The 17,641-nt window shown below is 48.2% G+C and overlaps 1 protein-coding gene across 1 annotated transcript; it reads right to left on the bottom strand.

The window, feature by feature from the left end:
• Positions 1–312: 312 nt before the first annotated feature.
• LOC100282896 (SSXT protein) lies at positions 313–16,720 on the bottom strand. The gene is made up of 4 exons (NM_001155802.2): positions 16,601–16,720; positions 15,138–15,214; positions 1,104–1,188; positions 313–1,029 (listed from the first exon to the last, which is right to left on the bottom strand). The coding sequence occupies exons 1-4, from the start codon at positions 16,667–16,669 to the stop codon at positions 709–711; spliced, it is 552 nt and encodes a 183-aa protein (NP_001149274.2). The 5' UTR covers positions 16,670–16,720; the 3' UTR covers positions 313–708.
• Between the last annotated feature and the right edge of the window lie 921 nt (positions 16,721–17,641).

Below are 17,641 nucleotides of genomic sequence, written 5' to 3' on the forward strand. Positions count from 1 at the left end.
TGGCACGATTTTTCAAAGCAATTTCACTAACTTGGCACATGGCTTTCTCATCGTTCCCATAAACATGTTTCCACCAGCTCTGCTCCATTGTATTAGGACACCGAAGAAATGGTGACTATCAGACCTTGCAAAAGATTTGAATCAACATAGTTTCCTATAAGCCTGGTAGTACATACTAGGGCCATAAAGGTTGTGCAGGCCTCCCAGTTGATTTCCTGTTAGATAATAAATTTGCTTCAGCAGGCCCAAGTTCAGCGAAATAAAAGTTTCCAAGACACAAGCAGAATGCATATAATAAAAAGAAATGCAAGGTAGCTATGAGAATCCGTACTGCTTCCAATTTGGTGACAGATATGAAACTTGTAACATATAACATAAATGAATCCAGCTACCTGAAGAGTTGAAAGTTTTGCCATCACAGCTCGTAACTGAAATCCAGCTCCTGAAGCCATAAACTAGCATATGGCTCCAAGTCTACGACAGTACATTGTGGAAACAGCAAGCAAATAAATGTCACAACAATCTATACGTGTGTTCTACAGACTGGCAACAAAGATAAAACCGTGACAGCTACTGATCATCCATGCAAAGATCATGGCCACTTATCAACTAAGGGCGCAGGATCGATCCTCTCTTTGGTCATCGGCAGTATACGTGCATATTTTGCAACCTACAAGGCTAGCTCGTAAATCCTCAAGACTCTTTGGACTAGTCGCTTCCACCGCCATTATCGCCACCAGTGCTAGTCCTGTGGCTCTCAGTGCCAGAGGGCTCCGAGGCGATCCCACCAGCATCCGGTCTGTTCATTACCGGCGATGGCTGAGCTTGTTGGACTTGCATGGCCTGAAGCATGCCGTTAACCATGCCAGGCCTAGCAACCATTTGGCCACTGAAGTTTAGCAATTGAGCTTGCTGTTGCTGAAGTTGCTGCTCCAGCATCTGCTGTGGCGTTAGAGGTGTCCTCGGCGGGAACATAGGCACCTGTGACATGTACTGCCCTACTCCAGGCGATGCACCAGGCGGCGCCATCTGTTTGCAAGAAATAACATGACGGCGTAGAGTAGAAGAGATACGCGCACAGCTAGGTCTACAAAATGACAAACCTGAGGCCGGCTTACAGCAGTCTCTGGTTGGGCATCTGCGATTGCAGCGAGATACAAGAGGTTCTTCTGAAGTTGTGACTGATACCTGTAAGTTTCACAGAAGAAAAATATACTATTAACAAGAAAAATGCTTTGCGTCAGGAAAAACTTCTCGATTAATTTACATAGTCAAACGCACGGTCATTAAAGCGGTAAAACGTTAAAACGTTATGAACCACCTTTTTAACATTTAAACGTTGAAACGTCTTTTCAGACTTGACATAGAACTTCAAATATAGAATAAGTTCATACATAAGTTGAGTACTTGAGTTCACAAACCAAATAGCATAAAAGGAAACAGATTAAGTTCAACATAAGTTCAACCACACAAGTTAACTTGTATCTATGATCAGTAACCATCATCCAACTCATCAATATCAAGACCTAAAAGAATGATTCACTGTGACTCAGTGATTGTGAGCAAAATCAAAATAGAGCCTAAAACATTGATCTCATATGGCCATATTACTCACCAAATGACCAAATGGAGCAGCTGTCAGCCTGTCATTGTCTGAATTGGAACCTGGGTGGTTCACTGTCACTGGAGGATGGTGGAGGGAGGAGGGGGGGCAGAGAAGAGGAGAGGCTGCTGGAAGGGGGCAGAGGAGAGGAGAGGCGGGGTGCTGGCTGCTGGAGGATGTGGGCGGTTGCCGGCAGCGACGATGGAGGAGAGGGAGTCGGGGCGGCGGCGCTGGTCCGCTGGAGGCCGGCCGGCGGCGGCGCTGGAGGAGATGAGGGCGGCTGCGGCCTGGTGCTCGCTGCTCCCACGTAGGAGCTGGCGGCTGGGGATGGACCGCCTAGAAGGCTTAGGCGTTAGGAACTTAGGGTTTTTCCATGTTTTGGCCCAGGAAAGGAAAAGCCCACGACGAGTAGAACGTCCTAAATAAAACGCCTTAAAACGCTCAGAGGACGTTTAAGCGATGTTTAAATGCGTGAAACGGACGTTCTACTCCATTTCGGTAAAACGTTCGGACGTTTCAACTCTTAATCGCGTGTCGTTTAAACGACGCTTAAACGACGTTTAAGCGGCGTTTTAATAACAATGGTCAAGCGACAGGGCGCCATGCCTCCGTGGCGACCATGTTACGCTGCAACGCCCTTTGCTGACAGCATAAAAATCATCGCATTTTGTGTCTTAGTTACAGCTTATACACGCTGCGTGTATTGCGAATTCGCTGGCATGATTGCATATGCTGAATGAATGTTTATTAAAGAATGCATACCAGGGGAAAACTGCTGAACAGGTCTAGAAGATTGTGCGTTTACTCTTTGGTAATGTCTTCATGATGACTTAATTTGTGAAGGGTGATTTTATGACTTGAGTATTTTTCGTGTTGACTGCCATCAAGTAGACATCATTGATTGGTCTCATAATCCCATATAGGGTATATTAGCAGATGTATTGGTTCTTAACAGCAGCTTTGTGTATGATCTGCAAATATCTTATCTGAGATGTTTTGTGTTTCAGGCAGAAGGCTTGGCCTGGGATTTTTGTACAAACAGATCTGCTGGGCATACCAGCTTGACAGAAACATGGTTTTTCTCTAGTCACTTCTTTGTATATCCTACATCGTTGAGGAGGTTCTCAGGAAATCTAAACCACAACTCTAGTAACAACCAATCAACAAAAGGGTACATTGACAACCACAAAGACAACAAAATTTGCACAGCATTGTTAAGGACAACATTAGCCCACGGCCATAGAGAACCTAAGTACAAAAGAGCACTGTCTGGTCAAAATCCAGTTGAACAGCATTTTTACGGTTTCAGTGCATGCCTTATCACTTTGCACAGTAAGTACCATTAAGTTAGCATTAGTACCACAATAACAATGGTGTGTGGTAACCCATCTAGATGTGACATGGACTGCATGCTGAGTGCCTGACTGTACCACATAGTAATATTCAATAACACATGTTCTGTCAATAACTTGGTCCAACCATCAAGAGACACCTGTTCTAGTCAAGCTAGACCGAGTTCTTTGTTCAGTTGACTGGGAACTGCTCTTCCCCAATGTTTTACTTCAAAGTGCTGCTTCCCAGGATTCTGACCATTGCCCCTTGCTTCTGGGGCTTAGGGATAATAAATCTGGAAAACGAAGGTTTCACTTCGAATCCTTTTGGACCAAGCTGGATGGCTTTCAGGAAGTTGTTCATTCTGGATGGAATGCTGTGATACCGGTCCCTTGCCCCTTTAAAACTATAGAATTGAAGCTCAAAGAAACCGCCAAAAGGTTGCAGGCTTGGAGCGAAAAGAAGGTTGGTCACGTGCATTCTCAGCTTGCTTTGACCAAAGAAGTTCTCCACAGACTTGAAATGGCTCAGGACATTAGAGTGCTCAGTCAGGCTGAGCTTTGGCTCAAAAACCGGCTGAAGAAGCAAGCTCTACTGCTTTCCTCTCTCAAGCGCACCATGGCTAGGCTCAGATCTAGAATCTCCTAGTTAAAGGAGGGAGATGCTAATACAAAACTGTTTCACCTTCATGCTCGTCATCGCAAGAGGAAGAATTTTGTGGCTAGGCTGGTGGATGGGGATCATACCCTAACAAGTCATGCTGAAAAGGCTGCTTGTGTGGATCGCTTCTATACCAACCTTATTGGAAAATGTGTTGATCGTGATAGGGAGATTGATCTTGAAGCCCTGGGATTGCCTTCTTTTGAGCTGTCTGAGCTTGATGCCCCCTTTTCTGAGCAAGAAGTGGAGGATATCATTAAAAGGATCCCTGCTGACAAGGCCCTTGGGCCTGATGGTTTTACTGGTCGCTTTTACAAGGTTTGCTGGCCCATTATAAAAGTGGATATGATGGCTGCAATCTCCGCTGTTTGGGGTAGGAAGTTTGATAATTTTGGGCGCCTTAATTCTGCATATATAACCATGATCCCAAAGAATGATGGAGCTGAAATGGTGAAGGATTTCAGGCCTATCAGCCTTGTGCATAGCTTCGCTAAGCTGATCACAAAGATCCTAGCCAATAGGTTGGCTAAAAGGCTTAATGAGATGGTGTCACCTAACCAGAGTGCGTTCATTAAAGGTAGATTCATCCAGGACAACTTTATGTTGGTTCAACAAACCTCAAGACTGCTTCACCAACAGCATAAGGCTTCTTTGCTCTACAAGTTGGATATTACTAAGGCTTTCGACTCGATTTCTTGGCCTTTCCTGGTTGAGGTATTGAAGCAGCTTGGTTTTGGTCAGATTTGGAGGGATATTATTTGTGGTTTGTTGACCTCTTCCTCTACTCAAGTGATGCTGAATGGGTTTCCAGGACAGCACATCAACCACCGGAGAGGTCTTCGGCAAGGGGACCCCTATCTCCTTTATTGTTTATTCTTGCCATGGACGTCCTGGTATATATGTTTTCCAAGGCAGAAGAGGAGGGTTTACTCCAGCAGTTATCCAACAGGAAAAGGCTCCATCGGATCTCCTTATATGCTGATGATGTTGCCCTTTTTGTTCACCCTTCAGCAGCAGATTTATCTATCACTCTTGGCATTCTTCAGCTTTTTGGGATGCCTCTGGGCTGCACAATAATGCCCAGAAATCTAATGTCATTCCTATCAGATGCTCAATGGAAGATATGGTGGAAACCCAAGGTCTGCTGCCTTGTGGAATATCTTCGTTCCCCTGCCGTTATTTGGGTCTTCCTTTATCCTTGCACAAGCTGTCTAGGCAGCACCTCCAGCCGTTTATTGATAAAATTGCTGACCAGCTATCAAATTGGAAGGCAGACTTATTAACGAAGGCAGGGAGAAGAACCCTAGTTCAGCATGTTCTTACCAGCATGACGGTTTATATGGCAATGGCAGTGGATATCCCACAATGGGGTTTAGATGCCATTGACAGATTAAGGAAAGGTTTCCTCTGGCGAGGTCGAAAAAAGGTAAATGGGGGGCACTGCCTGGTGGCGTGGAGAAAGGTTTGCCGCCCCCTTCAGCTTGGTGGGCTGGGTATCTCCAGTTTAAAAGAACTCTGCTGGGCCCTTCGAATGAGATGGCTATGGCTGTCTAGAACAGACCCCTCTAGGCCCTGGATTGGTCTCCCAATGAAAATCCCAAAAAAGGCCACTTCCTTCTTTAATGAGGTAGTGCTCACTGTAGTTGGTGACGGGGCCAGCACCAAATTCTGGAAAGACAAGTGGTTACATGGAAAGAAAATTGCAGACCTGGCACCTAGACTCCTAGCTACAATTCCTAGGCGGATTGTGAACAGCAGAACTGTGATTGAAGCTTTGACTAACAGAAAATGGATTGCTGATATAAAAGGGGCTCTCTCAGTGGGTGTGTTGATTGATTACCTTCAGCTATGGGAGATGCTCTCAGCCATTGAGCTGCAGCCTGGAGTTGAAGACAGACATATTTTCAGTATTGCCCCAGATGGAATGTATTCTGCAAAATCTGCTTATATTGGACTGTTCATGGGTTCAGTTTCCTTTGGACACTTCACAAGGGTTTGGAAAACCTGGGCCCCGCCAAAGTGTCGTTTTTTCATTTGGCTTGCTACCCATAATAAATGTTGGACAACAGATAGTTTAGCTAAGAAAGGCCTAAACCACCATGAGAAATGTCTGCTTTGTGACCAAGCTGAAGAAACCCTTGATCATCTTCTGGTGGCTTGCTCCTTCTCGAGAGTCTTTTGGTACCAACTTTTCCGGAAATTTGGCCTTCACTCCCTTGCTCCCCAGCCGGCGGTCACCTCCTTCTTGAATTGGTGGGAGGAGGTTTCAAAGGTGGTCTCAGGTGTCACCAGAAAAGGCCTTAACTCCCTCATTATACTGGGTGCTTGGACTATTCGGATTCATCGAAACAAATGTGTCTTTGATGGATTGTCTCCTTGCCTCACCTATATCCTGGCTTGGGCAGACGAGGAGAGAAGTCGTTGGGAGGCAGCTGGGGCGAAGGCCCTATGTTCTCTGGCTGCTTCTGCAGCTGCTCCCTAGAGTGGTGTGTTGGTAGATGAGTTCTTTTTTGTATGCTATTTTCTGGCCCCCGTGAGGAGGCCTGCTGTTGTTTGGTCTATTTTAGACATTTTTCCTATCTTCTTAATATATAAAGGGGCGCAGCTCTCCTGCGCGTTTTCGAGAAAAAAAATATTTAGATGAAGCATTCACTAGACTTCTCTCAGAAAAACAATAGTGAAAAAAAGGTTAAGAACATTCTTGTCAGGTTTGCATCATATTGAGTTTGAGAAAACAAAATATTAGTTAAATATGCAAAATTTAGCCTTCCTTTCCCAAATATACAAGTCCTTTTTTATATTACGTTTCTGCATTTACGGTAGTTTCTTTCAAAACATATTTACGTGTTTATTTGCATATAGTAGTTCTATGAATCACGTTGGTGAAATGGACAAAACTAGACTCAGGTATAGGTAACTAATCTTTTAGACAAAGCATACCAAGATAAATGTTAGCGTACCCGTTTAGGGTATGGGGGTTAGCCCCTTGTAATTACCGTCACACCCCTGCGTAATGGGCCAGGCCCAGTAACCTTGGACTATTAATGCGTCACCCAACCTTGAGTTAGGGTTAGGGCTTCCCACATGATATATAGCTAGGTTTTCTTTTCCAACTTCCTCTCTCCTCCCACATCCCCTCCAGCTGCCAGGCTCTTCCCCCCCCCCCACCCCACCCTCGCCAGCCCCGCCATGGCTGATATGCCCTTCTACGCCGCAGTCGTCGGCCAGCTCGTCACTGCAGGCCTGAGCACAGCAGGCACGCTCGACGTCGTTGCGGCCCTCTCTGTGGCGATGCCCCCGCCCATTCTCTTCACCATCGCATGCTCTGCTGGCCAGCACGCCGTCGCCACGGGCAGTCCCTTCCCCACTGGACCGCACACCACCAGCACCCTCCTACACGGCCTCCTCCCCGCCATGGACCCCTTCTCGACGGTCGGTCTCCTCCCCGCCGTGGGCTCCCCCGCAGTCGGGGTTCCCGGTGCCTTCACTGCGCAACAGCAGTTGCAGCAGCACACCCGGTATTCCCTGCCTACACCCCACTTTCGTCGCTCCAGTGTGGACTGACACCGTCGCATCCTCGACGGCCCCTCCATCTACATCATTTGCGCTCGTCGCGGCCATCGCCATCATCCAGGCGGTCGTCGTCGCCTCCCAGGAGCGCGAACGAGCCATGTCTCATGGCCACTGCACAACGCCTCCTCCTCGACCATTCACCGGTCACCCATGAGGATCCCCCGGTCGCTCCAAAGGCCCCCACGCCTCTGAACTCCACGCCAACACCATCGCCGCCCTCCACGCTCATGTTGCCAGGATGCACAACATTCGGTCCCTCATGTCCGTTGTGCTGGACCCAGCGTCCTCCCACTAACCTCGTTGGCGGACTCAAGTGGTTCTCACGCTTCGTCAGTATGCCCTCGCCGACCACGTCCTTGACGATCTCGTCGCCCCGCTGTCTCCATCGTGGTACCAGATGGGCAGTGTGGTCCTCTTTTTGCTCAACGATATCATCACCGTTGAGCTACAGGACATCATCCGCGACCAGGCGAATACTGCTCGCCAGGTGTGGCTCGCTCTTGAGGGACAGTTCCTCAGGAACAGGGAGGCTTAGGCGTTCCACCTCGACGCTGTTTCACCAGTTCTCTCAAGGGGGATCTCTCCGTGAGAGAATACTGCCGCCAAATGAAGGGCATGGTGGACTCTCTTCGTGACCTCGGCGAGCCCATCGTCGACTGTACCTTGGTGCTGAACCTTCTGCATGGCCTCATCCCCCGCTACGGCCACCGGAAGGCTCTCATCAAGAGGATTGTGCCCTTCCCCACCTTCCACGCCGTCCGCAACGAGCTTCTCCTCGAGGAGCTCACCATGCAGACTAAGGCCCCTGCTCCAGCGTCGGCCCTCTATAGTGCTCCACCCGGCGGTCAGGCACCCTCGGGGGGCTCGCTCTCCGTCGACTGGGGCTGCCACCCACACTCCACCTGCCGCCCCTATGGCCCCTCATTCGGCTTCCAACACCGACGGAGGTCGTCGTTCCCACAAGGGCGGCTGCGAGAGCGACGACTCCACTCGAGGTGGCGGCCAGGTGTGACCATCATTCTACAACCCCTGGACCGGGACCATCGCCATGTGGCCGGGCCAGGCCCCGAGCGCCTCCCGTCCTACGCCAGCCCTCCTGACAGCGCCTCCATACGGCGTGCCTCCGACGACTCTGCCTCCGCCCTAGCTCCCGCCTCCGGGGACACCCACCCCGACACCTTGGTCCCTACTGGCTAGAGGGTGGGACCCATCCTCCCTCGTCGTCGCCTACAGCACCATGGCAATGACACCCCCCCTCTAATTGGGTGGTCGACTCTGGTGCGTCCTTACCACACCACCTCCACTGCGGGCACGTTATCCCGCTACCCCCCCCATTACTCCCATCCCTCCTCGATCGTCGTTGGAAACGGTTCCACTCTGCCGGTCACCTCAGTAGGTGCCTCGGTTCTCCCCGGACCGTTCTATCTCAATAACGTTCTCGTAGCTCCTCACATTACTCACAATCTTCTTTCTGTTTGTCGGTTGAATTTGACCCTTTTGGTTTCTCTATGAAAGATCTGCCCACCAAGACCCCCCCCCCCCCTCGCCCGTTGTGATAGCTCGGGGCCCCTCTACACGCTTTGGCCTTCCTCCACCGGCGCGTCCTCCCCACCCGCTCTGGTCTCCACCACCTTCTCCACCACTTGGCATCGTTGTCTCGACCATCTAGGACCCGACGTCATAACCAAGTTCACCAGTAGTTTAGATATTTCATGTAGTAGGGGACATTTTGAGGCCCTTTGTCATGCTTGTCAGCTAGGCCGACACACTCGTTTCACATTCACTACTTCTAGAGTTGAGCAGGCTTTTGATCTAGTTCATTGTGATATCTGGACTTCTCCTGTACTTAGTCTTTCTGGATATAAATACTACTCGGTGATTTTGGATGATTTTTCTCACTTTCTTTAGACTTTTCCCATTCAGCTAAAGTCTGACACGTTCGCCACCCTCACCCACTTCTTCACCTGGGTCTCCACCCAGTTCCGTCGCCCAGTTCGTGCCCTTCAGTGTGTTAACGACCGCGAATTCGACAACAAATCGTCTCGCTCCTTCTTCCTCACCCACGACGTTCAGTTGTGTCTCTCGTGCTCTTACACCTCTTCCCAGAACGGTCGGACCGAACGCATCATTCGTACCACCACCAACATGATATGTTGCCTCCTCTTTCAGGCGTCACTCCCTGCCAGTTACTAGGCAGAGGCCCTGAACACCACTATACATCTCAACCGCCTCCCCTCGAAGGCGGTGAGCTATCCCACTCCCCACTTCGCCCTGTATGGCACAGCCCCCTCCTATGACCACCTTCGTGTGTTCGGCTGTGCCTGCTATCCCAACACTTCTGCCACCGCTCCCCATAAGCTATCTCCTCTCTCCACTCGCTGCCTCTTCCTCGATTACTCCCCTAACCACAAGGGGTATAGTTGTCTTGACCTCGCCATACACCACATACTCATCTCTCGTCACGTCGTTTTTTATGAAGACGTGTTTCCCTTTGCTGGCTCCTCCCCACCCACCGATCTCGACTCTCTCCTTAAGTCCGATCTAGTTCCCCCTCCACCCCGGTCGCTCCTGCCTGCTTTTCCCAAGGCTCACATGCCACCGCTCGCGCCTCTACCCGCACCACATGTGTCCCAGACGCCTCGTCTTGCGTCGTTACCCGCACCGTGTGTGGCCTCAACGCCTTCGCTCGCGTCTCTTCCCGCGCCACGTGCGGCCCCGTCGACCTCGCTTGCGCCACGCGTGGCCCCACCACGATTGTGCCACGCGCGGCCCAGTCGACGAGCGCAGCACGCTTCGCCGACCCCGCTCTCGTGTACCGCCGCTACAGGCGGGCCACTCCCTCGGCCCCCACCGAACCGACACCAACGACGAGCACGGCTCGCTTCGCCGACCCTGACCTCGTCTACCACCGTCTCGAGCTGGCCCCTCCCACGGCTCCTGACGACCCGCCGGCCCGCACCGCCTCCCGTGTACCACCCGGTTGCCATCCACCGCAACCCCGGGCACGTCCACCCGATGGTGACTCACCGTGCAGCCAGCGTTCTCCGCCCCGTCAACCGGTTGATCCTGACGGCTAACGCTCCTCCGAGCGCGTCCCCGGTCCCCTCCTCCGTTCGCGCCGCCCTCGCCGACCCCCACTGGTGTTGCGCTATGGAGTACACGGCCCTGCTGGCCAACCACACCTGGGACCTGCTGCTGCGTCCACCGGACACCAATGTGGTCACCAGCAAGTGGATTTTTCGCCACAAGCTGACCTCAGATGGCTCCCTCGACCGCTACAAGGCCCGTTGGGTCCTTCAGGGCTTCACCCAGCGCCCCGGAGTCGACTACGACGAGACCTTCACCCCGGCGTCAAGTTCGCCGTCGTTCAAGCCGTTCTCACCGTCGCCCTCTTTCGAGACTAGGTGATTCATCAGCTCGATGTCAAGAATGTCTTCCTCCACAACACTCTGACGAAGACCGTCTACTGCAGCCAGCCCACCGGCTTCGTCGACTCCACTCGTCTAAATCTGGTCTATCGGCTGAACCGCTCCCTGTACGGCCCAAGCAGGCATTGCGGGCCTAGTACAGTCGCTTCGCCTCCTACTTGGCCTCCATCGACTTCGTCGAGGCCAAGTCGGACACGTCCCTGATCATCTACCGGCGCGGCAACGACGCCGTTTACCTCCTGGCTCCACGTTGACAGCATTGTGCTCACAGCATCCACCGCCGACCTTCTACAGCACACAATCGGCGCCCTTCAGCGGGAGTTCGCAATGAAGGACCTGCTGCCTCTTCACCACTTCCTCGACATCACCACCGAGCGCCAGCCTCAGGGTCTCTTCCTCCACCAGCGCCAATACGCCATCGACATCCTGGAGCGGGTTGGCATGTCAGACTCCAAGCCCTGCTCCACGTCTGTCGACACTCAGGCGAAGCTCTCTGAGAACGACGGTCCCCCGGTTACCAGTGCGACGTCCTACCGAAGCCTGACCGACGCCCTCCAGTACCTAACTTTCTCTAGGCCCAACATCGCCTACGCCGTCCAGTAGGTGTGCCTGCACCTACACACCCCACAGGAGCCCCATCTCACCGCTCTCAAGCGGATCCTGCGCCACCTCCGCGGCTCCCTCGACTACAGCCTTCTACTCCAACCCTCCCCAACGTCGGAGCTCGTGGTCTATACCAATGCTGACTGGGCTGACTGTCCCGACATGCGCCAGTCCAATTCCGGTTACGCCATGTTCCTGGGCGCCAACCTCGTCTCCTGGGTCGACAAGCGGCAACCCGTCGTCTCTCGCTCCATCGCTGAGGCCAAGTACCGCATTGTGGCCAATGGCGTGGCAGATGCCTCCTAGCTACGCCAGCTTCTACAAAAGCTTCACAACCCCCTCCAACGTGCCACCCTTGTCTATTGCGACAACGTCAGCGCGGTCTATCTCTCCACCAATCGCGTGCAACATCAGCGCACGAAGCACGTGGAGATCGACCTGCACTTTGTCCGCGAGCATGTCACTGTCGGTGACGTTCGGGTTCTCAACGTCCCCACCACGATGCAGTTCGCCGACATCTTCACCAAGGGGCTACTGTCGAGTGTATTCGCCGATTTTCGATCCAGTCTCAACATCTATACAGGATAGAGTTGAGACTGTGGGGGGTGTTAGCGTACCCGTTTAGGGTTTTGGGGTTAGCCCCTTGTAATTACCGTCACACCCCTGTGTAATGGGCCAGGCCCATTAACCTTGGACTATTAATACATCACCCAACCCTAAGTTAGGGTTAGGGTTTCCCACAATAAACACTATGCAACTCTTTGCTTTATCAATGAAAGAAGCTATGTTATACGAGATACATGGTGGTGCTAAAATTAATTATATCGAATTCACATTCCTTATTTATTTGCATAAGTCAGTGTTTTCAGCTCACTCGATTAATCATGTTTAACCATGGTAAATCAATAATTTGGTCCCTGGACAAGGAATAGGTGCATTGATTTGATTATATTGCCTAGTAAATCAATTAGCTGTCAAATCATCAACCGTAGCCACGAATAGTCGACCCATTCTAATTGAATGACTAGTTGCTAGAAATGATAACTTGGGCTTCGACCCAATAGCATTCAAGGTCCAGCCCATACATCACCACCTAATATATGCTACTAACACTCAGGCTCCTCTGATTGTGACCCAGGCAGCACATGAACCCTAGCCATTGCTTGCAAAGAGCACAAGCAAGAGAGAACTGTGTCTTTGCTGACTCTATCAGCCATGTGTGTGGTGTGTGCCTCCAGCTCACTCCCAAGTGTGTGTCCCTCCGGCAAGCGCTGGGCTCCATCCTGTGTTCATCTCTGCCACCTCCCTCTCCTTTTTAGGCCATGTTTGCCGATACTAGACCTCAAGTGGAAGAACGATGAAGATGTGCTAGTCTTCCCCCTCTTTTGGCAGTGAGTACGAATACCAAATCCTTTAGTCCTCTGTTCTTCATATTGAATGTTGTTCATTGTGCGTGTTCAGATCTGTTCTTTACTTCTTTGCTTGTTGATTGCACTATACAATCTACGCTAGGTCATATGATCAATTCAGTATTAGGTCGACTAGCACAAAAAATAGCAACTAGTCGATTGGTAGTTACAACTAGCCTCAGAGGTGGGGGTTGATGGCGGGTTCTAAGACCTTGGGAAATAATCCCACATTCAAAATCAGGTTGGCATCCATTTCGGCCCAAGCCGCCACTACAGCAAATCAAGGACATAACATTGGTTGATTGATCCTTTTGTGTGGGCTAGGGCCTAGGGGAGAGGCAAGGAGGATATGGTTTAGGCTGCCACTGCAGAGATTTGGGAGGCAGCTGGCGTCGAAGTAGACCACCTGGCATTGGTGGACAAGCACATCTTTGGGAGAACAGCAGCCAACTTATAAATAAGAAATCTCCCAGCTACTATACTACATATCATGATTTCCAAACATTGGCATATGTAGTTAAATTTTAGAAGGTCAGGCCTGGTGCAGAGGTGAGAAGCCTTCCCACTGAGCCAAATGTCCTAGGTTTGATGTAGCCTCTCTGCAAAAATATAGGTGTAAGGCTTGCCTCAGTTATTCCATCCCCAGACCCTACTCATGTGGAAGCGTAGAGCACCAGGTCTGTCCTTTTTTATAATTCTGTAAGGTGGGCCATGGTGATTTAGACCTTCTTACTACCAAAATACCAACTTACCAAGGCAATTTTTAGTAGACAACTTGTCGACACAGCAAATTAAATAGCATCACTGCTAATACCAAATTCATGTAGCATCCATCCCACTCAAGACCCACAAACCCATATAGCACCCATCCCTTCTCTCCCATCTGCACAAGGTAGAAGGCAGCCACCACCTCACTATATCCTATCAATATCTACCTTTTTCACCCTCATTCCTCCAACATAGGTAATAGGAGGGAGTTTCGGCAGCTAGGTGATGTTCAAGGGAAGTGGGAATGGTGAGGGAGAGAAAGGTGTTGAGTGTGTCCTCTATAGCCGGTCATCAGTGACTGGATTGGGCTTAGCCCAACTGTACATCTCCTTAATTGGGCCCTTGATTGGGAGGGCCCACACTAACGTCGGTTGGAGCCCCCGGTCATACGACGCTATATAAAGGATTAAGGGTCGCAGGAAAAGTCAACGCTAGTACCTTGCCCTAAACCCTAATCTACAAACAGGACCCATCGCCTAGGTGTCGGAGTGACTAGAAGCGCGACAACCTACGGTGGCTCGGACCGTCTCTCCTCTGCAGGACGACGGCAGCGACGGCAGCGTCCCGACGACGGCGACCAGGGACCACCACCGAGCCAAGACGATGGTATGTCTCCTAACCCTCTCTATTTATGTGTTCACATTGTGCACAAGAATAGATCAACACTTTGTTTATTCCTAAGTGCCTCGGATTGGCCAAGTGTGACACTGCAAAGATCACCAAACCTAACAAAGAGGTCATGGTAGCATCCTTCCCTAGACGCCAAGGGCAACACAGAAACAGAGACATCAATGTCACCATTGTGTGTCTATATCTACAACATTGTTTTACATCAAGGTGTACACTATGTTTCTTTTCTATTTGGAATCATATGCAGTAAGTGACCCTGCTTTTCATCGATAAGGATAAATCATAGTAGTCAGATGAGGCTTACCAGCAAAAATTACCCATCCTGGCTAATCAAGAGGGAAGATATGGTGTTTGGCTTGTTTGCTATTCCAGCTCCCTTTTCCCCTATTTCTCGCTCTAGACCTAGTCAACTCTAGGCAGGCACTATAGCCAAATGGGCACGCCATTAACCAAAAGGGGTTCATAGCCATAATTCATATCTGCCACCTGTCTTAGGCGATTTGGGTGAAGAGAGGGTAACTTTATTCCAAATATGAGGTGTCTGACTAATGCCTCAAGTAGATTGATCTGGAAAAGAGTCCATTTGGAAAGTAATATTCATTCAACAGATCATCAATTAGGCAGAGGAGCTTTTCTCAGATGGAACAATGTGAGAAAGCAAAAAATATCTGTGCAGCAAAACAGATTTGGTGTATGCCCACTTTCACAAGAAAATGCGAGTCAAACAAGGTTGTCCTGAAAAGCTAGTTTTTGACTAGGCAAAACAGTAACAAGCAAGAGTAAAGCAAAACCACTGTAGGTTAGAAATATATGGGACAAACATATCAAAGATGTCGCTACAGTTTTGAGTTTCTAGTAGCTCATTCTCTTTTACGTATTTACATCATTACATGACACAACAAAGTTATAACACATGCTATTGCTACCTCATTGTTAGATGACAAGTTAGTAACAAGATGTTTGGAATTAACTAAAGGTCAAGGAAAGCTAACAACCAAACGAAGACATGTTTAAAACATTTGTTCAATTAATGCAACGATGAGTGACCAAACAGGAAGCCTCAAAAACTTAGCTCGTTAAAGGGTCATATCAAATAGAAAACAAAAGAGAAAGGTTTAACCAAATACATACTGAGCACATTCTGCCAATTTTCCTAGGTTCTGATTTTCCAAAATGGCCAAAATAAGCTGCTTATTCTCATCCAGATACTGCAGGAAAGAAAACAGGATCAATCAGAAAAGTTAGAAATGTGCAATTGGAATAGAAGGGCTAATTGTATGGTCTATACACAAAACTGATAAACTGGAATAAAAGGACCAATAGTGCTATATAAAACGAATAACATTGATAGTAAGTCATAAATTGCAATATTAAAGACAAGGTAGTTTGGTGAGAATACATGAAAACTCTAGATTATCACACGATATTTATAAATCAATTCATGAGCACATAAAAGGACAGTACAAGCATAGTTGGTGTTGGATGTAAAGACCAAAAACGAATTAAAAGCTGTCACTTTTCCTTTTAAACTGAAGAACATGGTGAAGATTGATAATAAGAAAGATAACACTAGATTTCCATTGAAAATATATTGAGGTATTCCAAGAAATGAGTACAAAATTTACTACTGCTAGTTACAGTTAGAAGTTGGAAGGTATGTCAATCATAAACCCATATCTCTGTGGGGGAAAAAATTCTTTACATCTGGAATGTAAAGAATCTTTTTTACAGCCCCTCACATACACCAGCTGCTGGTCCATATAAATAAAAGAAAAACAAATTACTAAAGGGTTATTTTGTAAATATTGATCTGTCTTTGTGGGCCTCCAAGTGGTGGATGTGAGGGGCTGTAAAAGATGGTGTTTACATCGGGTATGTACAGAATTTTTTTCCTGTGGGGCGTGTTAAACTTCTGCTAAGCCTGTAAATAAAATTGGAATATATATAATTCACAAAGCTGCCACTGATTCTTCATGATCCATGACATCTTCCATCACAGCACCCAAGAAATTATGCTATCAAGAGCAAGGAATGTACACACAGAGAAGGGTTTGCAGGATACGAAGCGAAGAGAGTGTAAGCGTGAAGTCAACACCACAGAGCACATACGGAAATCATCAGCTTCCTTCTGTTCGAGGCAATGTGACATAAGGCCAATGCTACGAGAAAGGACCGAAGTCCCATTACCAAAACAATGCTACATTGAAATCTTGTGCTCCTATTATATGAGAACACGGATGGTACTATTCTTTGTGTGGTAAAACATTTGGTGCGCCGCAAACGTCATAAGACAAAATATATTATCAACCAAGCATCAGGGTTCAAGTCTGACAGCAGGATCAGAACATCATACCAAATATCCAATAGGTCAAAAGAACTCAACACACCAGCTTCATAGGACGCTGGTCAAATCCACCAAGAAATCTAGAAAGAAACACCTAGCATTATTTACTAATCCACTAATCCGGTCCACCAGTATCCCAGCTCATACGGATGAAGTGCATCAAATTGGCGTCCCAAGTAAACCCCACACAAAGCAGGGATGCGAACCCTATAAAAACTACGACGGGGAAAGTGAGGGCGAAAGGATGCACCTTTTGGATCTGCTCCGTGGTGATTCCGGCGGCCGGGGTCATCGATGGCGCCTGCGGCTGCATGGGCATCGGCTTCTGCTGCTGGCTTTGGTATCTTGGGGTCGCAGGGTTTTGGGTTTTGGGGGCTTTGGACTTTGGAGAGTTGGGGTTCAATCGTCGGAAGATGTGACACATAAAAAATAACTACTCCTGTACCGTGAGTACGGCGATAAAAAATAACTACTCCAATACCGTGAGTTGGGACGATAGATAGATTATATTCAATAAAATAATACTAATAAAATAATAGTATTAAATGAAAATGAACAATACATATATTATCATTGATCTCAATATCTCACAATGTCAAACTTAGTTTAAATGAGCGGTGACAAATACAACTTCAAATGATTGAAACATACGTAACTTGCAATAGATAATTATGAAAGGGTAAAGTGGTCTTACTTCTATGAAAATGGTATACAATAACTTTGGACAGTATAGACTAAGAAGCTACTTCAATCGCAAAATGGTGAAACTCATCATGGTTCTGCATATAAAGAACACAAAGCTCAAAACTTCAATCATCTCTAACAGCACACAAAAGTTTAATATCAGGATTATCACATCCCCTCACAAAACAAAAACATGAAGTACATGAATAGATATAACTGCAGAAACCAATCAGGAACCAGTCTGAAAGTGGACACCACAACTATGTATCCATCTTATATCCTAGCAATTTTCAACTCAACTGCAGCCTTAGTGATCCCATCTTTCTCATTTTCCTCTATAATACCTAGCATCTATACGGTGATTGTTAAGCTTAAACATGTCAATCAACAAAACTATTAAAAAAGACACACGATCCAATCAATTGTGAACTGATCCAACGAAATTTCAGAATGTGGTCACACATTTTTTACTCCAAAAATGAGGGAAGCGCATTAAATTACAGGTGTGCACAATGAATTCGACTTGTTATAGGAAAACCTCGATTCAATCTGCAACTGAGGTAATTAATTGACATGACATCGTGGAGTAACGATCGACGAATCATAT

Source organism: Zea mays, chromosome 3 (genome assembly GCF_902167145.1).
Source record: "Zea mays cultivar B73 chromosome 3, Zm-B73-REFERENCE-NAM-5.0, whole genome shotgun sequence".
NCBI lineage: Eukaryota > Viridiplantae > Streptophyta > Magnoliopsida > Poales > Poaceae > Zea > Zea mays.